The following is a 25923-nucleotide window of genomic DNA, read 5'->3' as shown; positions in this document are numbered from 1 at the left end:
AAGATTTTAATACAGTGAACATCCATAGAGCCAGGTATCCCTTGCTAGTTTTACATTTGGGGGAGGGAGGGGGCAGCAACCACTGGAGGATTAAGGAGGTGACTTCAGTGGACAGTTGCTTAATCAGAGCACCTTTCTGTAACCTCCACATGCTATGCCCCCTAGTGGGGGCATAACTGCAGGTTGGCCTGCACTCAGGCCCACCCAAGTAGGCTGCAGGCAGCTCGCTGCACAGTCTGTCAGTTCGGCCGTGGCTCAGCCACGTGCATTGAAAGGCAGCCAGCAGCAAACACAGCAGCTGCCTAAATAATGCAGTGCAGTCACAGTGTTCGGGTCCACCTGTCTGGGAAGTCGAGCAGTAAGTCAGGACTTTAGTTTTTTAGTCTTGACGCCGACGGGAGAGCCTGCTCTGAGGGTAGCTATGCCGTCGCGGACAATTTACCTCATCGCCGCACCGTGGCTGCTCTAGTGCTGCTGACTGCTGCTACCGCAGTGCTCTGCTTTTACCATCTCACGTGGCGCCTGCCCTGCCCCCTCCCCTGCAGTGTATCTGTGGCATGCATGCCCCATGGAAAAATCTACCACGGTCGGCTAGGTCTCCTCTCCTCCACTGTGCTGGCACTGAGCTAGCTCCCCTAGGACCCTTACAGTACTGTTCCTGGCCTGCTGGACTTGGCTCAGTCCACTGGAGAAGTTATTGGGCTCTCAGTGATCAGCCTTCAGCTCAGCCCTAGGCCTCAGCACTCCCCCACAGCTACAAACAAGCACAGGAGGAGTCAGCACACTGAGTACAGTCTGAAGTGCTCTCCACCTGCCACTATGTGCACGCTGACTGCATAGTGTGTAAGTGTGCACTGTGCATACCTTCTTTTGGGAAACAGAGCCCAGGTAAAACACATGCTTTTTAATACGTTTAATGTTGGAGAGTTTCTGGGTGGGGGTGGGCTCAGAGCCCAGGTTAAAATTAAAAAAAAAAATGGTTGTAGATTTCATGTTGGTGGGTTTTTAGGGGGGATGTTCTCTGCAGTGCCCAGGTTAAAATAAAAAAAAAAAGTTTTATATTTAATGTAGGTGGGTTTCTGGGTGGGGGTGAGCTCTGCAGTGCCCAGGACATTAAAAAAAACAAAATGTTTTATAATTAATGCTGGTGTGCTTCAGGATAGTAGGGATTGGGAAGGGAAGGGGATATGCCAGACTATGGGGGATGGGTAGGGGGTAAGAAAGGGCTAATGCTAGACTACACAGAGGGGTAGGGTAGGGCTGATGTCTAGCTACAGGATGGATGGTGGGGAAGGGAAGGGCTGATGCTGAGCTACAGGGATAGATGGGGGTAGGGAGGGGCTCATGCTGGGCTATGGGGAAGGGAAGGGAAGGACTGGTGCTGGGTTAAGGGGATAGTGGGGGGGGGGGGGTAGGGAAATGATGGGCTACAAAGATGGATGGGTTGTAGGGAAGGGAAGGGCTGATGCCAGGCTACGGTGATAGATGGGGGAAAGGAAGAGAAGGGCTGATGCTGGGCTATTGGAAAAGGAAGGGAAGGACTGGTGCTGGGCTACGGGGATAGTTGGGGGTAGGGAAAGGAAGGGCTGATGATGGACTATGGGGAAAGGAAGGGAAGGGCTGATGCTGGGCTATGGGGATGGATCTGAGGGTAGACAAGGGAAGGGCTCATGCTAGACTACAGCGAAAGGAAGGAAATGGCTGATGGTGTGCTACAAGGATGGGTGGGGGTAGGAAAGGGAAGAGCTGATGCTGGGCTATGGGGAAAGGAAGGGAAGGGAAGGACTAATGCCAGGCTATGGGGATAGATGGGGGAGGGGGGGGCTGATGCCAGACTATGGGGATACATAGGGGAGGGAGGACTGATGACAGGCTATGGGGATAGATGGGGGTGGGAGGGTTGATGCCAGGTTTCAGGACAATTTCTAATTTTTGGTCCTTTATTTTGTAATTGATGAGGGTCGGTCTGTGTTCTGCATGTGACTGAGGTGAGAGATTCTGCTGGCATGTGGTTTGTGTGAGGATCTATGAGTCTGACGTCTGGCTTTTCCAATGGGATATGTGTTGCTGTTGTGTATATTCACTACTGCCTTTTTAAAGGTACTGTTATTGATATTTGTGTTCAGAATTGGTGTTAAGGTTTGCAACATAGGCTCTAAGAAACTTCTTTGCAGGATTTAGTGTTATTTCACAAAGTACTTGGCAGTGAAGGGATTTTGTGTTGCTGTTACTGAGGTGATACCAGAATTTGAATATATTTTTTGTATGGAAAGCTGTAAGAGGAAACATTCTAGCTATGTTTTATATGCTACCGATTTCAAAGTAGGTGGGAAAAAATCTTGATGCCGACAGTATTTACCTGATTTATAAATACAGCTTAATCACGCATTTACATTTGTTACAAAGCAACGTTTGAAGAATATATGCCATTGCTGTAAGTATATTGCAGGATCCTGTTATGCATGGTGAGATGTTTGCCATTATAGTAGACCTATGGTCAAGCCTAAGATATGGGATAATGTAATCATATTTAAAAATATCAGTTTTTCCATTAAGTATGTATGTGGTTTATGTTGTTGCAGGGCAGCTGTTGGGCAGACTACTTAGAAATCCATCATCAAGTGCATTCTAAGGCATTATTTTATAGTATCCCAAGAAACACTGCTCATACCTATATAGCTAGTGCCCACCCATATTAGCTCTGGGCCCACCTAAAATGTCAGGTCTGATATGCTACTGCTCCCTAGTCCGGCCCCAAAACACTCCCAGACCGTGTCCCCTTGCCATAACAACATACTACAGTTTTAGACGTCCATATCCTGGCTTTATAAAATCAAGATTTGAACATCCATGCAATATGGATGTCTAAATGCTGGTTTTCAGACATCCAAAACATGAATAGATCTTCTCAAATTAGGGCCTCGGGCTCATAGGCACCAAATTTCCAAATGATTAGAGGGTACTGAACCAAGAACAAATAATAACTGCCTAGACACAGTAAAGGAACCTGTTCAATATTTGGCTAGTTATAGTCTTCCATGTCTTAAGAAATGTGACTGAATAAGATCCAGACTGGTTGGTCCTGTTTATTAGGATCTGGGACTATTCAATCATCATAATAGAATGAGAAATAAGATGCAGAGACTTAAACATGCAAATAAAGGACTCACACATGCGCTTCTCATCCAGAATGTTGTTTGGGGATTCCATGTTGAGAAGTGTTTTTGCAGCCTTAGTGTTTTCCATCGCTTCATCTGACCCATGGCTGCTGGTTTCAACTACACGGGAAGCAAAACTGTATCAGTTCTGAGCTTATTTCTTTACTTTCAATAATAACTCTTAAAGTTCTCCAGATTTAGAGTCATTCACAATCAAACTACCACAGTATCATAATGGAACAAGCTGTCACAGGGGTAATGACATCACAGTTTGTTTTTCTGCACTGCCAAATGTCATCATCAGTATGAATCAGTTATGTTTGGATATTAGGGACTGGTGTTTGGTGGTGCAGTTTTGTCAATGAGGCAATGAAAACACCCATAAGAAGAACACTATTTCATCCTTGTGTAGGGATGTTGCCAGGGTAAAACTTTTCAGTTCAGCTGGCCCTTTTCCTAATATTCAGACTTTTTTGGTCCCTTTCACACATTCATTTTAATAAAATAAAACATATACTAATTGACTTAAAATAAATCAATTCATAGGTTAACCCAAATTAAATCAATTTAGAACACATTAAATACATTTTAAGATACACTATTGAACTGAAGGAGTCTTTTACAAAGGTGCACTAGTGTTTTTATCGTGCGCTAACTGTGTGTCTACCCATAATATTCCTATGGGCATCTACAGAGTGAAGAGTTATGCTAGCCCTTGCTTTCAGTAAAATACAGGCCAATGGCCCAGGCTAAGAGCTAGGCTTCTTAAAATCAAAATCATCGCTGATACAATCTCACTGCAGCTCAAACTGAAATGAGTTCCCAGAGAGCTAGGCTTGTAAGAATCAGAGATCACCTTTGACACAGTTACATTTCACTTCAGCAAATGCTGAAATGAGGTAATTGAGAACTGGCAAGGGAGGTGGCATTTGCTCTGGGACTGGCACCTGCAAGACGTCATGAGCAAGAGTTGCTATGGTTATGTAGAGATAGTACTGGGTCAGCTGCACCCCGGGTGAGAACATCCAAAGGGAGGCTAGAGGAAGGTTTGGGAACATATGAAGTCATTCTGATCAACTGATAAGAACCAAGATCTCTGGTGAGCAAGCTAGGGTCCATTGGAATGAATAGGGTTTAAAATTGTATATAAGCAGCAGTCTTAGGGGTAGTAGATCAGTGAGTGAAGGAGAAGGGAGAAGGAAGGCTACAAGAGAAGACTCCAAATGGCCAGAGAGAGAGAGGACGTGTCATGTAATGCTGTTCCACCATGTGACTGTCTGATTTGCTTATACTGCTATTGGTAAGATTGTAATAAACTATCTTATTATATCTATTGAATACTGGGTTCCTTCCTAATTACAGACATAGCTACAGCCTAGGATGCAACAGGCAGCACCTGAGTGCCACCATTTTGAAAGAGTCCGTTGTTAATTTTTGAAAACATAGCACTGGGGTCCCTGACGAAGGAGTTCTGAAATGCAGTGCTCTGTTGGACGTCTTGGAGCAGCTTATGAAAAAAATGTTGAAAATTTCAAGTATTGGCAGATTGAGATTTAATTTTGCTTCTACTGCTTCTTTTTGAAATTCTGGTGCTGGTTCACATATATAAAAAAACTTTTTGGACTTGGTATGATTGTTTTTAAAGTTTATGGACATTGCGATATAATGCTTTTTAGACCATTGTGGATCAAGTTTGATGAATTAAAATAAATGGAGAAAAGGGAGGGGAATAATGGCAGGAGTTCTAACGATGTATAGAGCATCTTAAGTGAGCCATATTTACATCAATTCTCACTGAAATTAAGCTCGGCTGTATTTTACAGCCTATACTGAATTCTCCTGTTCCTCTTCCAAATTCTCTTTACATATGGTATTGGCCTGCTGGCACGATTTGCAGCAACTTGGGCTTTTTTTTTTTTACTAAGGTGCCATAAGTTCTTGAATTTACCATACCTCAACTACAAATGTTAAGGCGCAATAAGTGGAAATCCCGAGCAATAAATCCCGAGCAATAAAAGCAGGGGGCATGCCCAGCATCTGCCCTGCATCTACCACACAGGAGGTCTGATCAAAAGGAACTTCCAAGCGCAGTCAGATAAGTTGCGTATGCATGTTATTTTATTCTATTTCAGTTCTATTCCGCAATTATCCAAAAGGTTCATCGCGGATGGCATAATAAAGAAGTCCTCTAGTCAAGGAGAATAACAATTAAGAGTTCATACATCTTATGAATTTGAGAAAGAAGCTCTCTTTGGCACAATGCAAATACTACAGTGAGCGCTAGCAGTAAATTTGAGAAACTGAGATCATACTCCACAAGCCCTAGCTTAGGAGCGAGGTTCATTCCTGTTATGGTATGCGCAAAACTAACCTATTTGGAGAAGCTGCCCCTGAGACACTTACCATACAGTCAACTGAGGTACATGAATCTGCAGCAGGGGCGGACTGACCATTCGGGCAACTGGGCAGTTCCCGAGGGCCCAGAGGCTCTGCCTGGTTGCCTGCCACCACACACTACAGCCCCCACCGGGCCCTGGTGGTCTAGTGGCTTGTAGCGCTATAGAAATGATAAATAGTAGTAGTGGCTGCTACCACTATTCTCCCTGGTTGCATCGCTGTGTTTACAAAATGGCTGCGAGACTCCCGTGGGCAGAGTAGAGGCAGCGGATGGGCAGGAAAGAGGGGATATATTTCCTGCCCCTGAAGAAGCCACAGCCATTAGACCACAGGGCCCTTCAAGGTAGAGGGGGGACAGCGGCAACATGGTGGGAGGGAGGCAGCACGGCGGAGGTGGGGGCACTGATGGCGACAGCAGCAGCATAGCAGGGGGCAGCAGCAACATGGCAGGGGGCGAGGTGGCAGCAGCATGGAAGGGGGGGGGGGCCCAGGGTACTCTCATTCCGCCGCTGATCTGCAGATAGCACAAGAGTGCCCATGCTATCTGCCAGTGCATGTAATGTAGTTGCACAGCACTGCCCCAACTGTCAAAGAAGCTACAGCGGTTCACCCCCTTCTGTTTCAATCCTCCTCCAACACAAGTAAGCTCCCTTCCGATCCCTACTCCCAACAGACCCTAGAGGCGGGTTCTTACTGCCCTGATGGTCAATACAGTGGTATTTCCCTAAAAGACTTGGTTTAAGAGTTGAGGGTGGTCACTGATAATGCTCTTTTGATGAGGTCGTAGATTTCATTGGTGATACATTCAGCATTTTTTAAATCGTAATGTGTTTGACAATAGAGACCATATTTGAATGAATCAACTTTATGTACAGTGATGCGGGCTCTGGTTATATGAGGCCTTGCTACTACTATCTCCTCTATGTAAGGTTATCTGATAATCAGTTGAGGAGACTGCAATTGGTCCAGAATGCAGTAGCCCATGGGCACAGAGTGTCTCATTTTGCACTGTTAGATCTGCAGTGGCTCCCAGTTAGGAAACTGATATTTTAACTTTTGGTGCTTAGTTTTAAAGAATGGATCATCCCTTGTATTTCAGAGAGAGACTTGACTGGTATCTACCTTTGCAGTCATTTTGCTCTAGTCAAAATTACATTACATTTGGACTTATATCCTACTAACACCTTTTCAGTTCTAAGCAGTTTACAAACTTCTTATAGGGATACAGAGATCAGAACGTTCCTCTGAGAATTACAATGGTTGCTTTGGAGATAGTCAGAAATGTAACTATAATACATATTTCTTAAATAAGAAAGTTTTTATCTTCTTTCAGAACATGAGATATGATTGTGTAGGTGAATACATTCCGGCAATGTCTTTCTGAAATCTGACTGCTTGAATGGCAAGAGATTTGTTAAAGAGCGCTAGTCTCTTCTTGCCCTTAGATGAGGGGAAAGTGAAGAATTTGGAGGCTTCTTGTCGCCTAGATTTGGTTGAGGTTGCAAAGCAGAAATGAGCTAGCAGATAGCTGGGGATCCATCCTTGCAGTGTTTTAAAGAGGACGCATGCCAGTTTGAAGAACACTCTCGCCTCAATGGGTAGCCAGTGTAGTTTGATGTAGGGGGGAAGGGAACAGTGATGAATTTTGATAACCTGAAGATTAGTCTGATTGCTGTATTTTGAATGGTTTGAAGTCTCTTCAGTAAGGTCTTTGTGCAGCCCAGGTATATTAGGTTGCAGTAATCAAAAGATGATAGTAGCAGTGCATGTACCAACCGTTCATATTGACTGATTTCAACAGACTGGTAGATCCTTCATGTTTTCAGTTATGATTGGAACAGTGACATTCATGAGCATTTTCAGTGATGATGCCAGTACAGTGTAATAAACTCCCATTTCATTTGAAATTAGAAGTGAGTTCAGTCTGCTAACCTTTCATAGACTGTTGATTAGATTAGATCGGTTAAAGCTGAAGGGCAAGGGATGATTTACTGTGCTTTTAATATGTTTTGAATTGTATTTTACTGATTGTTCTCTGAACCACATTGATTGATTTTATCAGGGACTCTGGTATATAAAATTGTTTATTGTTTATTGAACCAATCTCCATTTCTATGAGAGGGTCTCTATAACGGGGACCTCGTTTCATCTAATGCATGAGTACAGTGTGAACAGCTAAAGCATAAACTCTAAAGAAGAATTCTGAAAACAGGAACCATGGTCATAAAAAGATGCTCATGTTTTATTTCCACCTCTCTCTCTCTACTTTCTCATTAAAAAAAACCATAAAATGTTGGGCTGATCTTAAAAAGAAGTTATATGTTCACTGTCAGCAACTAATATATATCTTCTCTATTGGTGTGTAGAATGTTGTCATTGCAGTTTCAGACAGAACATTCTGGCCCCTGCTCCAGAAACCAGATACCAATCACAGTGTAACAGCAGGAGGTGCATTCAGAGAGTCTGATCCAATAGGATATGATTATGAGCATTTACAAGGAAGTATGAAACTTAAAAACAAGGGATAAGCCATGTCTTTCCTCTCCTAGAGGGAGTCCAGCTAAGAAGGATGTGCTATAGAAGAGCGGTAAGCGGGGAACCCCACACAGCCCATCACAGCCTTAGCTTCCCTACCCAGCGACTAAGGGGGAAGTAAGGACGAGTAACAGTACAGGGGCTGCCAATTAATCAGTTGCCCCATGGAGCCATAAGCAGGGCCAAGTGTTTCCCAACTAAAGTGAACTGTTCAGAGACATCAATTTGACCTACAGCTGCTTCTCTGAGGCATATAGTGCCCTGAGGAAGAAGGTCTAGATCACGGGGAGACTGGATCCTAAACCTTAGAGAAGAGCAAAGGCTGAAACTGCAAACGACTATAAATCCTAGTCGGGGAAGGGACTGAAGGCTGAAAGCAGTGGTATCAGTAAGTGCCAACTTCCTAAAAGTGTCGGGGATAATTTACCCACCCAAGTGTGGCTGGGGGGCTGGCATATGTGGGCAAGGACTTGAGGAGGTGAGACACAGAGGAGGCAAAGCAGTAAGTGTGAGGGTCCAAAGGTTCAGATAAGGGCAAAGAAACAAAGGATACAAATCACTCTGCAACTCTCCACTCTTTTTCACAAACCAACAATTCCACCTCTCCACTCTCTAACTCAGCAAAACCACAAATGGGTCTAAAGATAAGTCTGGTCTTGAGCTATTTGCTTTTGAAGCAGGTCTAATTCACAGCGTATTTTGCTAAGACCTCCCATCTCACGCCCCCAAAAAGCCCATTCTCAAAACATTTTTCTTTTGGCGAATATTTGACTTAAATGTTTTTTTTTTATTTGATTACATTGTTTTAAAATATTTTTATGTTAGAAACACATTGAACTGCGCCTTGTGTCACTTTTTGCACGTTCTTTTCTTTTGAAAATGAGCCCCTTAATGTTTATTTGATGAAATGTCATCATCCATTAATCCTTTGGACAATTTTCCTTTTTACCTATTATTATTTTTATACATTGCATACTTGTTAAATATTGAATAGTCCATTAAAGGGACTTTTTATCTTAAAGCCAGGAATGTCTACAGTGATCCTTTTTGCTAGTTATTGTTCTATGCCTAACTCTTTTCTTATCTACTGTAGTTTTCTCACTAATTGGAGGGAGGACTCTCTACAATCTGTGTGCCTAGGGTTAAAGTTGAGAGGGGAGAAGAGTATATTTGGCCACAGTCACTACAAATCAATTAGGTACCTGCCTCAGGGATGACCCTTGGCCCTAGCCAACTAGAGGTCCACTACAGGTGTATTTTGAAAAATTCTACAGATAGTATTGGGCCAAATATTTGACTGGACAGCCATATAATATTGAGCAAGGGCTGGCTGAACAGCAGGCCTAATGTGCAATGTGGTGTGTTGACCACACTATGTGTTTACAGGAAGTGGAAGCATGGCCTAATGGTTAGTGTAGCAGGCTTTGATCCTGGCAACCTGGGTTCAATTCTCCCTGCAGCTCTTTGTAACCTTGCGCAAGTTACCTAACCCTCCATTGCCCTAGATGTAAAAGCTTAGATTGCAAATCCTTGAGGAATAGAGAAAGTACCTCCCTATATCTAGTAGCACTACAGCAATGATGAGCAGTAGTAGTGAATATACACCTTTATTTAAACACAAGTGTCAATGCTTAAATTAATGTGATCACTACCCTTATATTGTCAAGTCAACAGAAACAGTATTAGGAATATGAGCAAATCCACAAGATAAACTGATATCTTTGAGTAATTAAGCTAATGCTAGTGCTTTAAGCCTTTCTGATGTCCAAATTTTGCATATCATGACCACAGAAAGAAGACAGGAAAGTAGCATGAAACAAGTACTGCAAAATGACTGTCAGTACAAACCTGATAACCTTACGTTACTCCCTATGATTTCTTCATCTGCTACATCCAGATCGCTGTCTGCCATTATTCCATTGGGAGCCTCATCCGACTCCAGGCCTGAATACAGCAGGTCTGTGCTTGGGACTTCCTCCACAATCACGGCTGGAAACATAGATGGGTCATCAAGCTATGGGAAAATCAAACCGAGATCTGCGATTAGCCAGAGAGAAACAATTAAGAAAAGGCTTTTCACTTCCGAGAGTTTTAAACATTTGAGACAAGCAATCAGCTCATGCAAGTAGGAACTCAGCCTACAATGCACATTTCCCAAGAACTGCTGGCATTGCTTCAGCCAGAAAATATACCTCTAGGGAGTAATTTGTTTTACTGTTATCATTACTGTCTCAAAGCACAAGAAGGATATGCATTTCTTGTGAAGTTTCCAGTAGACTGGACTTGAAAATATTTCACTAAGTAAATAAAACAGACTGGTTTGGAAACACACCTACTGATGTTGTCTGAACTTATTGCCTAGAGTTGACGTACCACTAGAACTTTCAGGGTAGTTTCCATTGATAAATTCCCAGTGTATGTTGGCGTAGAGGGTTATCTATCAACTGAGAGCTCTAGTCAGCATTAAACAGTGAATGTTTCACCCTTTGAAAACCACTGGTTGCTATGCAGTGGCATAGCCAGAACTGATTTCTTTTATATGTGTGAGAGGGAAGGGAGGGCGTAACATTAACAAGAAGGGGTATTAGGTATACTGGTTTGCCTCATCCTTCAGTCTCTTACTCAATCTCCTCTATCCCCTTTCTCCCATGCCACTAGTGTCTCCCTTATGTTACCACTCTCACTTGTGGCAGCCCTGACCCCTGGAGCATCTCCCTCCTCCCTGGCCTCAGCTGTTGCAGCAATCTGAGTGGCGGCACCTGATGTACAACCCAAATAGCTCTATAGTCTCTGTAGCCATGCTTTGTTGAAACCTTGTAGGTAAGGAAGGTGAGTAGTGGGGTGCATCAGGGATCACTACTGGGGCCAATTCTATTTAATATATTTGTGAGCAGCACTGCAGAAGGGTTAGAAGGAAAAGTTTACCTTTTTGCAGATGACACAAAGATTATCATCAGAGTGGATACCCCAGAGGGAGTAGAAAACGTGAGAAGAGATCTCCAAAAATAAGAAGAATGGTTAAGGTCTGGCAGTTAAAATGTAATGTGAAGAACTATACAGTGATGTACTTGGGATGCAGAAATCCAAAGCAGATATATGAGATAGGAGGCTGGAGACTGATAAGCACAGTTGAGGACCTCGAGGTGATGATGTCTGAGGATCTCAAAGTGGCAAAAACAATGTGACGAGGCAGTGGATGTATCAAGCAGTGTGCTTGGCTGCATAGAGAGAGGTATAACTAGCAGAAGAAAGGAAGTGTTAGTGCCCTTGTAGAAGTCATTGGTGAGCACCTGGAACATTGTGTTTAGTTTTGGAGGCCATATCTCACTAAGGGGTCCTTTTACAAAGACGTGCTGAAAAATAGCTTGCAGGAGTGTAGGCGCAGGTTTTGGTTGTGCGACGATCCATTTTTTAACGCACCTTTAAAAAAGGCCTTTTTTACATTTTTGCCGAAAATTGCTGTGCATCCATTTTGGGTCTGAGACCTTACCACCAGTCATTGACCTAGTGGTAAAGACTCATGCGATAACCGGGCGGTAATGACCTATGTGCACTAAATGCCACTTGGTGTGCGTCCATTATGCGTGCACGAAAATAAAAAATATTTTTCAGACCCACGTATCGGACGTGCACCAAAATGAAATTACCGCAAGAGCCACATGGTAGTCGGGCAGTGACTCCATTTTGGCACACGTTGGGAGCGCGTAGACGTTTATACGTCTTAGTAAAAGGGCCCCTAAGGGAAAGACTTAAAGCAGTTCAGAGGCCATATCTCACTAAGGGGTCCTTTTACAAAGGCGTGCTGAAAAATAGTTTGCGGGAGTGTAGGCGCAGGTTTTGGTTGTGCGACGATCCATTTTTTAACGCACCTTTAAAAAAGGCCTTTTTTACATTTTTGCCGAAAATTGCCGTGCATCCATTTTGGGTCTGAGACCTTACCACCAGTCATTGACCTAGTGGTAAAGACTCACGCGATAACCGGGCGGTAATGACCTATGTGCACTAAATGCCACTTGGTGTGCGTCCATTATGTGCGCCCGAAAATAAAAAATATTTTTCAGACCCACGTATCGGACGGGCGCCAAAATGAAATTACCGCAAGAGCCACACGGTAGTCGGGCGGTGACTCCATTTTGGCGCACGTTGGGAGCGCATAGACATTTATGCGTCTTAGTAAAAGGGCCCCTAAGGGAAAGACTTAAAGCAGTTCAGAGAAAAGCAACAAAAATGGTATGGGGTTTATGCCAAAAGACACATGAAAAGAGTTCTGATGACCTAAATATGTATATCCTAGAGAAAAGGAGGGATGGGGTGATATGATACAGATGTTTAAATATTTAAGTTATTAATATAGAAACAAATCTTGTCCAGAGAGAGGGAAGCAGTAGAATTAAAAGACATGAACTGAGATTGCAGGGGAGGTTAACTTAGGAGTAATGTTGGGAAGTACTTATTAATGGAAAAGGTAAAATGCCTTCCTGTGGGAGGTGTTGGAGACAAAAACGGTAGTGGAAATCAAGAATGCAAGGTATAAACACAAAGAATTCCTATATAGAAAAAAAATGGAATCAAAACAAAGTTAGCTGTGGTTAGACAGAAACTCAAGTAGTTGGGAATTAAAGCTAGTGCTGGGCAGACTTTTACGATCTGTGTCCCGAAAATGGCAAGGACAGTTCAAAGATCAAGAATGCAAATGTTATATCATATCATATCATATGCTATGAGTTTATCTAGTTGGGCAGACTGGATGGACCATGCAAGACTTTATCTGCAGTCATTTACTATGTTACCAGTGGCTCAGGCCCACACAGTAGCAGCACACCTATGAAGTGTCTGGCAGGGATCCCCAAGCCCCACCAGCCGAAAATTCCCAACAACTGTCCTTCCTGCATACCAGCCTTCCCTCTAATGTATTCCCGCCTAAGCAGAAACAGGAAGTTGCATCAGAGGGAAGGCTGTGGGGCCAATATGAGCAGTGTGTATTAGTTGCTGCTCGCTGCCAGTGAAAATCTGCTATTTAAAAGGTATGGGGGGAGGGGGATGTTTGAGAGACCATATGGCATGCAGGCGAGAGAGGGAGAGACCAAATCACTTGTGGGACAGGGCGGAGTTCTTCTGTCCACCCATCTTGGGCCCAGGCCCACCCAAAATTGGGTGTCTGGCTACGCCCCTGTGTTTACTATGTTATTATGCTACAGTAGTCTGTAAGTTACCATAATACGGGTTTCCCCGCCTCTCCATCGGGACGTTTTGCGAGGACGTCCTCAGCAAAACTTGGCCATTCCTTTCGATTATGCCCCTCTTGGTCTCTCCCTCTTTACTAAATAATGTCATTTATTCTAGTATTGAGGGAATAACCTTATCAGATCATGTCCATATAACCATGCGCTTAGATGGTACAGGCCACCCTCCAATTCAGTCTCAATGGTGTTTCAATGTGTCTTTAATTGCTCAACCTAATTTTCAAGAACTAGTCTCTAATGCCATTAAGGAATACTTTCAATTTAATACTCCTCCTGGATAATGATATGAGATGCATTTAAGGCTTATATCGGAGGTACAATAATATCCTTTACCGCATCTATACATAAGAAGAATGATGATGATTTACATAACCTAGCTACTTGTATTAAAAGTCTAGAAGGTTTGCATCAGGCTAATTCTTCTGATATGCAAATATTTGATATTTTAAGGAAGACTTGCTTTCAATACTATTCTCTTTTAAGAAAACAGGCTAGCAAAGAACTATTTTTGTAATCAGCCAAATATAATATGAAAGTGATAAGTCTGGTCACATATTAGCTAATTACTTGAATGGTAGAAATGAGTGTAAGACTATCACTGCAGTGGCATACCAAGGGTGGGGGGCGGTCCGCCCCGGGTGCACGCCGCTGGGGGGTGCTGCGGCGCGTGCCTGTGGGCTCCGAGTTCGCTAACCTAACTTCGCTGGTTCGCTGCAGCTCCATCCCTCTGCCCCGGAACAGGTTACTTCCTGTTCCGGGGCAGAGGGAGCTGGAGCGAACCAGCGAAGTTAGCGTAGCGAACTCGGAGCCCATAGGCGCACGCTGCAGCACCCCCCAGCAGCGTATTAATTGGTCTGTATGGCAAGCTGCTGGAATTTTGAACAAACTCTTGCATAATGCTGATTGGTTTCCTTTTAACACTTTTTGTACACAGTTTAAGCTGAATCCCAATTACTATTTTCAATGGTTATAGCTCAAACATTGTATTTCTTCTTGCTTAAATGTAAGCAAACTTACTTTGGATACACCAAGTTACTGGCAGCTATGCTCACTGCTTGACAACATTCCTGGTGCTGCATCTAAATGGTATAAACTTATACAGCAATGGAAATTCCTCAGCTCCACTGATTCTGAATCAGTAAGGGAATAAGACCTGAATAAAAAGCTATCTACCACACAATGGCAGGACTTTTGGATTGCATTAACTAAAGCTACCCACTCTGCTGCTATATCTCAATCTATGTTTTTTCTGATACACAGGGCCTTATGAACACCATACCAGGGCCGCCGAGAGGGGGGGGGGGGCAAGGGGACAAAATTCCCCGGGCCCAGGCCTCCAAGGGGGGCCCAGCGCAGGGGTCAGGCCACCGGCGCTGCAGTTCCTGGTCTCACCTGCCTGCCTCCTCGGTTCTGGGCCCCCTGCATTCAAAGTGGCAGTCACAGATCGCCTCCCTTCCGGCCTTCCCTCTTTGTGTCCCGCCCTCGTGGAAACCAGAAGTTACATCAGACGAGGGCGGGACACAGGGAGGGAAGGCCAGAAAAGAGGCGATCTGCAACTGCCGCCTTGAATGCAGGGGGCCCGGAGCCACGGAGGCAGACAGGTGAGACCGCGGACTGCAGCGGTCGGGGGGGCGGCAGCAACAGGGGGGCAGAGGCAGGGCAGCCTTGCCCCAGGCCCAGCCAAGTCTCTCGGCGGCCCTGCACCATACAAAGTATCCAGACTATCAGATAATGGAGACGACAAATGTTGGTCCTACAAAAACAGCATTGGTTCTCTTGAGCACATTATATATGCTTGTCCTCACTTAAAGGTTTACTGGATGTCTGTATGGAAAATGATATCCCAACTTTTGGGACTGTCATGAACCTTTCTCTCTTTTTTTTTTTTTTTTTAATATTCTCAATACACAGTGCAGTTGCAAGAAAAATATTACAACAAAAATCACATCGAACAAATACACATATCTATTTTAACACAGTTATCATTAACAAGCTGCATAACTGAAATGCACTCCGTATCGAATTTTATTTTACCCCCACCTTCCATTCACACTCTAGCATCCCTGCACTCATTACGCATCTCACCACAACATGCATCCCCTTACCATGACAAACCAACAAAAAGAAGGTCCAAGTCTCCCGTAAAAACCACAACAAACAACAAAAAGAACGGAAGATAACCAAGATAGACCATTTAAAATTTTAATTCTAGGCTCGGATAGCTTTTTCTTGGCCTATCGACAGTTGTAAAGCGAAACTTAGGATCCTTTTCCATGTTACTATTAAGACAGTGTGCCATTGTTGGAGAGACTTGTCCAAGATTGATTATCTTATGTGGTGAAACTCCTTATGCTTAGCAGCTAAATATGAAAGCGACGCGGTAGACCATTCAAGAGCATTACAATCATATGAAAAGGTCTGGGCTCCTTTAGCTGAATTTTCACATGACCACTAACATTACTTGACTTTTTTCTACTTCATATTTTCTAGACTGTTAGTTTCTTGATGCTTATTTATATTGCATTTGCATTGTGAGTTTTATATTGGTTACATCTCACATTCAAATGTGCATTTGTTTTTTTATGTTACATCTGTTCACTTGTAAATTGCTTTAATACCTCACAAACCCTGAATAAAAATATTGAAATTTAAAAAAAATCTCTGAGGCTCATTTTCAAAGCACATAGATTTATAAGTTACATAGGTTATTATCGGGGCTCATTTTTGAACAGAAAAACGTCTAAAAAGTGGCATAAAGCAGCATTTGGATGTTTTTCTCACCAAAATGTTCAAACCGGTATTTTCAAAACCCTTTTTCCAGACGTTTTTCTATGCAGTGCATCCAAATCTCAAGGGTGTTTGTTGGGGGAGTGTTAAGGGTGGGATTTGGGTGCTCCTAACACCTGGATGTTTTTTAACCATAATGGAACAAAATGAAATCATCCAGGACAAAAACTAAGACGTTTTGAGCTAGACCTATTTTAATAACAACTAAGCCACAAAAACGTGCACTAAATGACCAGATAACCACTGCAGAAAAAAAATGACTAACCCCAATCCTTACTCCCCCAGTTGTCACTGACTCCCTCCCACCCCTCAAAGATGTAAAAGAAACAGTACACACCAGCCTCTATGACAGCCTCAGATGTTATATCCAGTCCTATAGGAGTAGCAAGCTTGGCTATATTGGAGCCCTCTCTCGCTTAGGTGACTGAGAAACACTTTTGGCAACTTTTGTGTTTGAACAAGATCTAAACATTCTACTACTACTACTACTATTTAGCATTTCTATAGCGCTACAAGGCATACGCAGCGGTTATATTTTCAGAACTTTCAGGCTTTGTTCTGTGGGCAAAATGTTTGGTTCTATCCAGATGTGGCAAAGTCTACTCAAGATAGGAGAAAGTTATTTTTGGCAATGAGAATGGAGACCGAACGTCGGGTGCTTCATTTCTTCTAGCATATCCTTATAAATGTTTAATTCATTATTTAGGGGTGAGATATGTTTTTTGGGAGCCTCAACATCTCAGGGCCTTTCTGGATGTTAAAAAGATGGCCAGTGGTAATGTACAGTCTGATGGCATTTAGATAGATAGTGTGTATGTAGTTCAATTTACAACCTTTGCTTTAAGTTATATTTCCTTTATATATCTCCTAAGTTTTTCAATTACACTCCCTTCTTTGTATCATGGTCTAAGAAGGGGTTTGACTGTTTTTTTTCCCTTTGATGTTTCTTCTTATGTTTATATATCTCTGTGTTTCTTAAGCAAGTATGATACTTATGAATTATTGTTATAAATTTAATAAAAGAGTCTTTTTAAAAATCTCTTCTGCTCTCTTCCAATACCAACCCTGTTCACAGCGCAATCCGACTTCTTCCTCAACATTTGCGTTTTAACATCACCCATCCTGTGCCAGTCTACTTTGAAGGTGGTCTTCTGTTGATCCTTGCCAGCTGCAACGTTGCACATATGCTGCCTGCAGCCTGGTCTAAAGCTTTCCCTCTGACCCATCCCACACATGCAGAAAAAAAGAAGTGATTTCAGAAGAGGCAGGACGGGTCAGAGGGAAAACTCGGAGCAGCCCACATACAGCATATGTGCAATACCACCTTTATGGTAGACCAGCACAGGGGATTGAGAAGGGGGAAAGATGTGAACCCCGGGTGGGGGGAGGAGAGAGAGCTGCAGACCCATGAGAAGAACTGGAGGGGCCACTGATGGAAGCTATGACCAAGGCAATGAGCTCCAGCAATTATAAGAAGAGCTGGGTGCTGCTCACCACCAAGTTTGTGTCACTGCTCATGGAGGTGGAGGAGAGGATAAATGCTGTACAAAGAGAGGGAGGAAGGAAGGGGAGAGAGAATGGACCCCAGGAAAGAAAGAGAGATAATGGATCTGGGGAAAGAGGAGAGAGAGGGAGGGAATGAAGAGAAAGGGAGAGATGCTGGATATGGGGGTGGGAGAGAGGGAGATTATCAGTCCTTTAGGGAAGGGAATTGGGATGGGATTTGATATACTGCCTTTCTGCGGTTACAATCAAAGCAGTTTACATATTATATACAGGTACTTATTTTGTACCTGGGGCAATGGGGGGTTAAGTGATTTACCCAGAGTCACAAAGAGCTGCGGTGGGAAATAAATAAGTAAATACAACCCCTTCAATCGTGTGATTAATCACAATCAAATGTTTTGATCACACGATCAATCGCGATTAAAAGTCTTAATTGAACTGCAGCCCTAATATAGATCCAAAACTATGTAACAATATTCAGATGAATTAAAAAAAAATTCATATTGTAATTCTTTTTAGAAACCAATTCTTTTAAAGGCCAGGGGGCCCTTTTACAAAGCCACAGTAGGGCTACCGTGGCAATGGCGTGCAGCAAATCAGCCCTACCACCAGGCTACCACAGGAGCCCGGAGGTAGTTCCGGTGTGTGCCATGTGCCATTTCCAGTACTGAAAAAAAAGTAATTTTTAGCTCCAGGGGCTTACCTGGCGGTAATCAGGCAGTGTCGCGTGCTGCCTGGTTATTGCCAGGTTAGTGTAGGAACCCTTACTGCCTTCTAAATAGGAAGCTGTAAGGGCTCCCCCATGGAATGGCTGCATGGCAAGTGCTTAACTTATCACACAACCATTTTCTCTTTTTCCCTGCTGCAGTAAAAGGGGGCCTCAGCGTATGGCAAAACATAAGAACATCAGAGTAGCCATACTGGGTCAGACCAATGGTCCATCTAGCCCAGTATCCTGTTTCCAACAGTGGCCAAGCCAGATAACAAGTACCTGGCAGAAACCCAATCGTGGTAACATTCCATGCTACACGTGTGCACCAACACCACCGTAGGTGTAGAAAAACCAAGGGGTCTTTGGTTTTTCCACAAATATTTTAGTTATAAATGATCTGGCTTTATTTTAGAATGTTTGATATCAGTTAGGTTTATTGATAGTATTATAATTTGTTTTATGATTACTGTTTTCATTTATTTGTTTAATCTGGACTGCATTTTGATTCTATATAATATTTACTTTTTCTTTTAGAATGGCCGATAGTGAGGTCTATTTTTTTATTGGTATAAAATTTTATAATACATCAAAGAAATTACAACTTTGAAAGGAAAAGTACATCATCTTCCAAACTCACAATATAATAGTAAATTAATAAAGGAAAACAATCCAATGAGGTTACTGAATAGCCCATATCCCATAGATGAGAAAATCCAGATGATGGAAAGCCTGCCATGTTTAACGCAAACAAAACATAAATGTAAAGACCACATTTACCCAAAATATACTTATACCCTTTTTAATACATTAGAGTAGCAGCGAATAGGATTATTCACTGGAACACCCTTCTCCTCCAGAAAAAAAAACTGCAGTTGTGATGACTCATAGAACACATGCTTAATATTTTCCAAAGAAATTAAACATTTGCAGGGATAACGCAATTGAAATGTTGCACCTAGAGCCAAAACGTGTTGATGAAAAAGTAAAAATTATTTCCTTCTGGCTTGGGTCCATTTAGAAACATCTGGAAATATCAATATCTTCCCATCTAGAAAATTACACTCAGTAGATCTAAAGGATAGATAAAATTCTGGACCTCAGAATCCAAACTAAAGCTAAGGAGTCCTTTTACTAAGGTGCGCCGAAAAGTGGCCTGCACTGGTGTAGACGCATGTATTGGACGTGCAAAGGTTCATTTTTCAGCACACCTGTAAAAAAGGCCTTTATCTTTTTTTAGCCGAAAATGGAGGTGCGGCAAAATGAAAATTGGCGCGTGTTCATTTTGGGCCTGAGACCTTACCACTAGCCATTGACTTAGAGGTAAGGTCTCACGCATTAACCAGGTGATAATCGTTAGCGCATGTACAATGCCGATTACTACCTGGTTAGTGCCACGTACTTGAAATTTTCCAGCGTGCCTACTGGACGCACATACCAAATTAAATTACTGCACGGGCCACGCTGGCGCACATTGGGTGCGCACAGGCGCCTACGCGGCTTAGTAAAAGGGCCCCTAAATAAAGAAAAAACTAAATTAATGATCATTACCAACCTATTTGACCAAAATGACTACAACAGTTTCACAATTGACAACACTTTATCTGAAAATTCTAGGTATAATTATAGACAAAGATTTAACATTTGATACTCAACTTTCCTCAGTAATCACAAAACATTTCAGGTGTCTTTGGAAACTAAAAAGGATCAGACCCTATTTCTCATCAGAAACATTCAGACTATTGGTACAATCATTAACATTATCCCAACTCGATTATTGTAATGCTAGCTGTAAGGAGTACCAGTTGAAAAAACTCCAAACAGCTCAAAACCTGAATTGATTATTACTCTATTTACCATTAACTTTCTCTTTGCTTCATGTACAATTTCTCATTCATAATAGATTTTCTAAATGTTAAACATCCGTAGATATCCCAGTATGTTTATGATACTGTATTGTAAAATTGGATTCTTACAACAAATTACTTTCTTATGCATTACTCTTTGTTATGTATCCTATACTGTTCATTGTAAGCCACATTGAACTCAAACTTGTTTGGGATCATGTGGGATATAAATGTCACAAATAAATAAATAAAGTATCCTTATCCTATTGGAAGACAAAAAAAAACCAATAGAGTTGTTCTGGGAATGACTTCATCTGCTGAACTCTCTAAAATATTTGTTAAATTCAGAATGTCAGGGAAAATCTCATCCTGTGCTCTACCAGCTGGAGAGCTACTGTGTTTGAGTTGAAATAGGAAGATAATAAATCTTTTGGAATTGGGGAAGACCAGAGTTCATACATTTAATTGTCTCCCTAAGAAATCTATAAAGCAGTGAAAGTAAGAAATTTTGGAAAGTTCAAACGTCTCGAGTTCAAATGTTTAACATAATTCTCAAATTTTTCCAACTTCCAGTGTATCAACGGCTTGTCCTGTGACAAAGAACTTTGCACTTCCTTCATCTGTTGAATCTTCCAACTTGTTAGAATTGGAAGCTACTTCATTCTCCACCTTTTGCAACTGAGTTGAATTGTTGAGAACTGCAGGAAACTCTCCAGAGCACACCTTGTACAGAGTATCTAAAGCCTGTCAAATAGCATCCAGTGTAATTTCAGGTGGATTAACCAGTGGAGGTAGCAATACTGACATCCCTGACTACCTTCTGCTACCCCTGCAGAAGTTGATGGTGTCAGCAGTTCCGAGGCAACCAAAGTAATTCCTTCATGCACTCCCAGTGAGGCCTGTCCACAGCAGTCCCTGTTAACGTTACTTGCCCCTCCAAAGTCACCTCTATTATTGTGTCATAGGGAAGCAAGGGGAGAGCAGCGGCTGAGTGATATCTCACTTCCAATGCTCTGGCTCTCCTTGTGCCCAAGGCTGTAGGTACACCCTGATCTTGGGGAAACGTTGTATCCGGTGATTGTTACCTGCTCCATCAGAGGAGCACTAGCTCGATGGGCAGGAGACAAAACTTTGCCCTTTCTTTTCAGCATAAGGAAACAAGAAGAAATATTTAAATTCAAAGCAGGTAAGCAGCAGCCAAACCGGCATCTTTACAGAGTGGCCATCTTGGTCCTCCCTGCTTCTCCGGTGAGATCTATTGATTCTAATTTTGTTTTATGATTATATTTTATTACTTGTGTAATTTGATATTTTGATTATGCACAATGTTCATTTTGTTTATTTTATACTGTAATTAACTTTGGGCTGTTTGATGAGGCGTGTCTTCAAATAAAGTAAAGTAAAATTTCTACTGAGATAGGGCAACTCTTGAAGAAGAATTATTTTCCAGTTGTGCAGAGCATATGAGACAAGATGGCAAGATGGAAGGGGAGGGGCTGATTCTCAGTTGGTTAGGGAGAGTAACAATTGTAATGCTTCCCCACCTGGTATTCTTCGTCACTCAACTACCAGTTAAAGTCCTTGAGTTTTGAAGAAACTAGAGAAAACATTTAGTAGTTATGTGTTGGCTGAAGAAAAGCAAGCTAAGACGAAATGGCAGAGGTTGGAATGGCCGGTGGAGGACAGGAGTTTGGGCTGTCTGAAGGGCTGCAGTCCTTAAAGGGGTTAAATGTCATGATATGAGACCAGTATGCTGGATAGGAACCCTGTATTTGCTTGCTGGGTTGATAACCAGGGTACAGGGACTCAGAGGAAGCTTACAAACGCACTTCTTTTGGCAGCCTGAATGGTACTGGCTCAAATTTGGAAGAGAAGTGGGAGGTCCTTAGTGGGTGAATGGTGACAAAAATTACACTCTAAAATGTAGGATATCACTTAAATAGCAGAAATAATCTCAGCCCCAGTAAATTCTACTGAAACATGGTTAATTTCTAAAGCATGCACAGATAGTTGCCTATTATGGGAATGTTTTTCACCAACCCTTCTGATCTTGCTAGAAGAGAGATAAAACAACCTAGCTGTTGGTAGGGACAAGCAGCCCATAAATTGTCATTTTATTTTGTTTCCCATGCTGTTTGTGGAATGTTCCTTTAGTGTTGCGTCATTAGTCTTCATTTTAATTTAGGGGCCAATGTCATTAAGAGTGTGCAGTCTTTTGGAGGCGTGCACACTTTTATGGCAGAATGCGCTCTCTATGCATATGGAACTAGTGTGTATTCACAGCAGAAGTTTCTGGAATGTTCGCTGCCAGTGCCTGCCTGCTGCCATTGGTGCCCACCCATTGAACACAGCGGGGGTCACCTGTCTACTAAATGCACTTTGTAATTAGGGGCTACATCATCATCATCTGATCCACGATCTTCTGTAACTTAGATATGGTATCTAAAAGAGAGAGCACTGCACTGACTACCTGCTGCTGCTGTTCTTCTACTCCTCTACTACTGTCAGGCTGAACCCAAGGCCACCGAGAGAGAAAGCTGGGCCCAGGGCAATCACCCCCCGGGGCCTGCCCCCTTCCGGTCCCTCCCTCCCTCCGGGCCCACCCCACTAGCATTGTTCTCCTGATCCTGTGTGTGGCAGTGCCACAGAGCAGAGTCCTTCCTTCCTTCCTGCTGTGTCCAAAGAGGCTGTTTGGACATGACAGGAAGGAAGTACTCTGCTCTGCGGTGCTGCTGCGCATAGGATCAGGAGAACAATGCTAGCGCCGGGCAGGCCCCCCCTTGGATGCCGGGCCCTGGGAAATTTTGCACCCCCTCTCAGCGGCCCTGGCTGAACCTCCAACCCTCTTCCAACTTCTCTAGTGGAGTGAAGGAGTAGCCTTGTGGTTAGTGCAGCAGACTCTGATCCTGGGGAACTGGGTTTGATTCCCACTGCAGCTCCCTGTGACTCTGGGAAAGTCACTTAACCCTCCATTGCCCCAGGTACAAATAAGTACCTGTATATACTATCCAGCTCATTTTCGAAAGAGAAGGGTGCCCATCTTTCGACACAAATCGGGAGATGGGCGTCCTTCTCTCAGGGGCACCAGAATCGGCATAATTGAAAGCTGGTTTTGGGCGTCCCCAACTGCTTTCCGAAGTTCCCAGAGGCGTGTCAGAAGGGTAGCGAAGGCGGGACAGGGGCGTGCGGGGGCGTGGTTAAGAGATGGCCGGCTTCAGACGATAATGGAAAAAAGAAGGGCATCCCTGGCGAGAATTTGGTCCGCTTTATTTGGTCCCTTTTTTTTCAGGTCCAAGTCCCACAAAAGTGCCCGAACTGACCAGATGACCACCGGAGGGAATCGGGGATCACCTCCCCTGACTCCCCCAGTGGTCACTAACGCCCTCCCACCCTAAAAAAAACAACTTAAAAAAATTTTTTTGCCAGCCTCTATGGCACCCTCAAATGTCATACTCTGGTCCATCACAGCAGTATGCAGGTCCCTGGAGCAGTTTTTGTGGGTGCAGTACACCTCAGGCAGGCAGACCCAGGCCCATCCCCCCCCTATCTGTTACACTTGTGGTGGAAAATGGGAGCCCTTCAAAACCCACCAGAAACCCACTGTACCTACATGTGGGTGCCTCCCTTCACCCCTTAGGGCTATGGTAGTGGTGTATAGCTGTGGGGAGTGGGGTTTGGGGGGGCTCAGCACCCAGGGTAAGGGAGCTATGCACCTGGGTGCCCTAGGGTGCCTGGTTGGTGTCCTGGCATGTAAGAGGGACCAGTGCATTACAAATCCTGGCCCCTCCCACGACCAAATGCTTTGGAGTTGTTCGTTTTTGAGATGGGCGCCCTCGTTTTCCATTATGGCTGAAAACCAAGGGCGCCCATCTCTACAGCCGGCGATCTCAGCATCTGAACCAAATATTAAGATTTGGGCGCCCCCAACAGTATTTTCAAAATGAAAGATGGACGCCCATCTTGTTTCGAAAATACGATTGGCCCCGCCCCTACGAGGCGCCGTCCTCGGAGATGGGCGCTCTTAGAGATGGGCGTCCCTGATTGAAAATGCCCCTCCACATAAACCGCTTTGAATGTAGTTACAAAAAAAAACCACAGAAAGGTGGTATATCAAGCCCCATTCCCTTTCCCTTTTCTATCTGATAACATATGCTTACTTCTGGTTGGGGGATTATTAATCCTACTAGTGCCACCTAGTACAGCTGTAGTTTTCCTTCCCTCCTTCTCTGGCGGCTCTGTAGTAACATGATAAAATTTAAGAAACTTCTCAAAACACAGTTGTTTGTGGCTGCATTTTATTGAATTTTTGGAATGTTATGTCCTCTGACACAACATGAATGGAAGTGTGATTTTGTATTTAAAAAATGTGTCTGTTTGTATGTTAGGTTCTATATAACATGATTATGTATGTTCTTTTGTAAACCACTTTGTCAATTGAATGGTACATAAGTTTTTTTAAATAAATAAATAAATAAAATAGGAACTGCTGTGTCTGACTGCCCCTGCCTCAAACACACAACTACAAACAGTGTTGTACTTCCAAAACTCAAAAAGGCAAAGAGGAGAACCTCCTTCTCCTCAAAAAGCTTCAACTGAAAAGATGGAAAATCTGAGTACAGCAGCCATGACTGCCTTTTCTATTGTATTGTAAAAGAAAAATGTCTCCCTCCAGTCTCTTCTCTCCTATCCTCTTCCTTTCCCCCAAATCCCCCAACAATGTGAGCTGGGAAAGCTGCCTGCTCTGATATAGTAATGTAGAGGGGCATTTTTGATATGATGTCTAAGTCCGACTTTGGACGTTTTGCTCCAAACATACAAAATCTAAGTGTCAAAAATAACGATGCTTGAAATAGTAAAATATCTAACTTTTTTTGTTGCCATACTGGGAAAGACCAAAGGTCCATCGAGCCCAGCATCCTGTTTCCAACAGTGGCCAATCCAGGTCACAAATACCCGGCAAGATCCCAAAAATGTACAAAACATTTTATTCTGCTTATCCTAGAAATAGTGGATTTTCCCCAAGTTCATTTAATAACGGTCTATGGACTTTTCCTTTAGGAAGCCGCCCAAACCTTTTTTAAACTCTGCTAAGCTAACCGGCTTTTACCACATTCTCTGACAACGAATTCCAGAGTTTAATTACATGTTGAGTGAAGAAAAAGTTTCTCCGACTCCTAGTATTTTTGGAAAGCATGAACAGACACTTCACTTCTACCCATTCAACTCCACTCATTATTTTATAGACCTCTATCATATCTCCCCTCAGCCGCCTTTTCTTCAAGCTGAAGAGCCCTAGCCGCTTTAGCCTTACCTCATAGGGAAGTCGTCCCATCCCCTTTATCATTTTCGTTGCCCTTCTCTGCACCTTTTCTAATTCCACTATATCTTCTTTGAGATGCAGCGACCAGAATTGAACACAATATTCGAGGTGCGGTCGCACCATAGAGCAATACAAGGCATTATAACATCCTCATTTTTGTTTTCCATTCCTTTCCTAATAATACCTAACGTTCTATTTGCTTTCTTAGCCGCAGCAGCACACTGAGCAGAAGGTTTCAACGTATCATCAATGACGACACCTAGATCCCTTTCTTGGTCCGTGACTCCTAACGTGGAACCTTGCATGACATAGCTATAATTCGGGTTCCTCTTTCCCACATGCATCACTTTGCACTTGCTCAAATTAAACGTCATCTGCCATTTAGATGCCCAGTCTCCCAGTCTCGTAAGGTCCTCTTGTA

The 25923-nt window shown here is 43.1% G+C and overlaps 1 protein-coding gene across 1 annotated transcript in view; it reads right to left on the bottom strand.

Moving 5' to 3' along the window:
- The window catches only part of ELF4 (E74 like ETS transcription factor 4), a 178822-nt gene that overhangs the window by 66407 nt on the left and 86492 nt on the right, over positions 1-25923 (bottom strand). Inside the window, exons 3-4 of the mRNA XM_030210582.1 lie at positions 9939-10104; positions 3171-3278 (exon numbers count right to left, since the gene is read on the bottom strand). Coding sequence (XP_030066442.1) covers positions 3171-3278; positions 9939-10104 — 274 coding nt within the window. The remainder of the gene's footprint in view (positions 1-3170; positions 3279-9938; positions 10105-25923) is intronic.

Source organism: Microcaecilia unicolor, chromosome 7, assembly GCF_901765095.1.
Source record: "Microcaecilia unicolor chromosome 7, aMicUni1.1, whole genome shotgun sequence".
Taxonomy (NCBI): Eukaryota; Metazoa; Chordata; class Amphibia; order Gymnophiona; family Siphonopidae; genus Microcaecilia; species Microcaecilia unicolor.
Note: the sequence above shows the minus strand (reverse complement) of the source record. Positions and strands in the feature narration are given on the sequence as shown.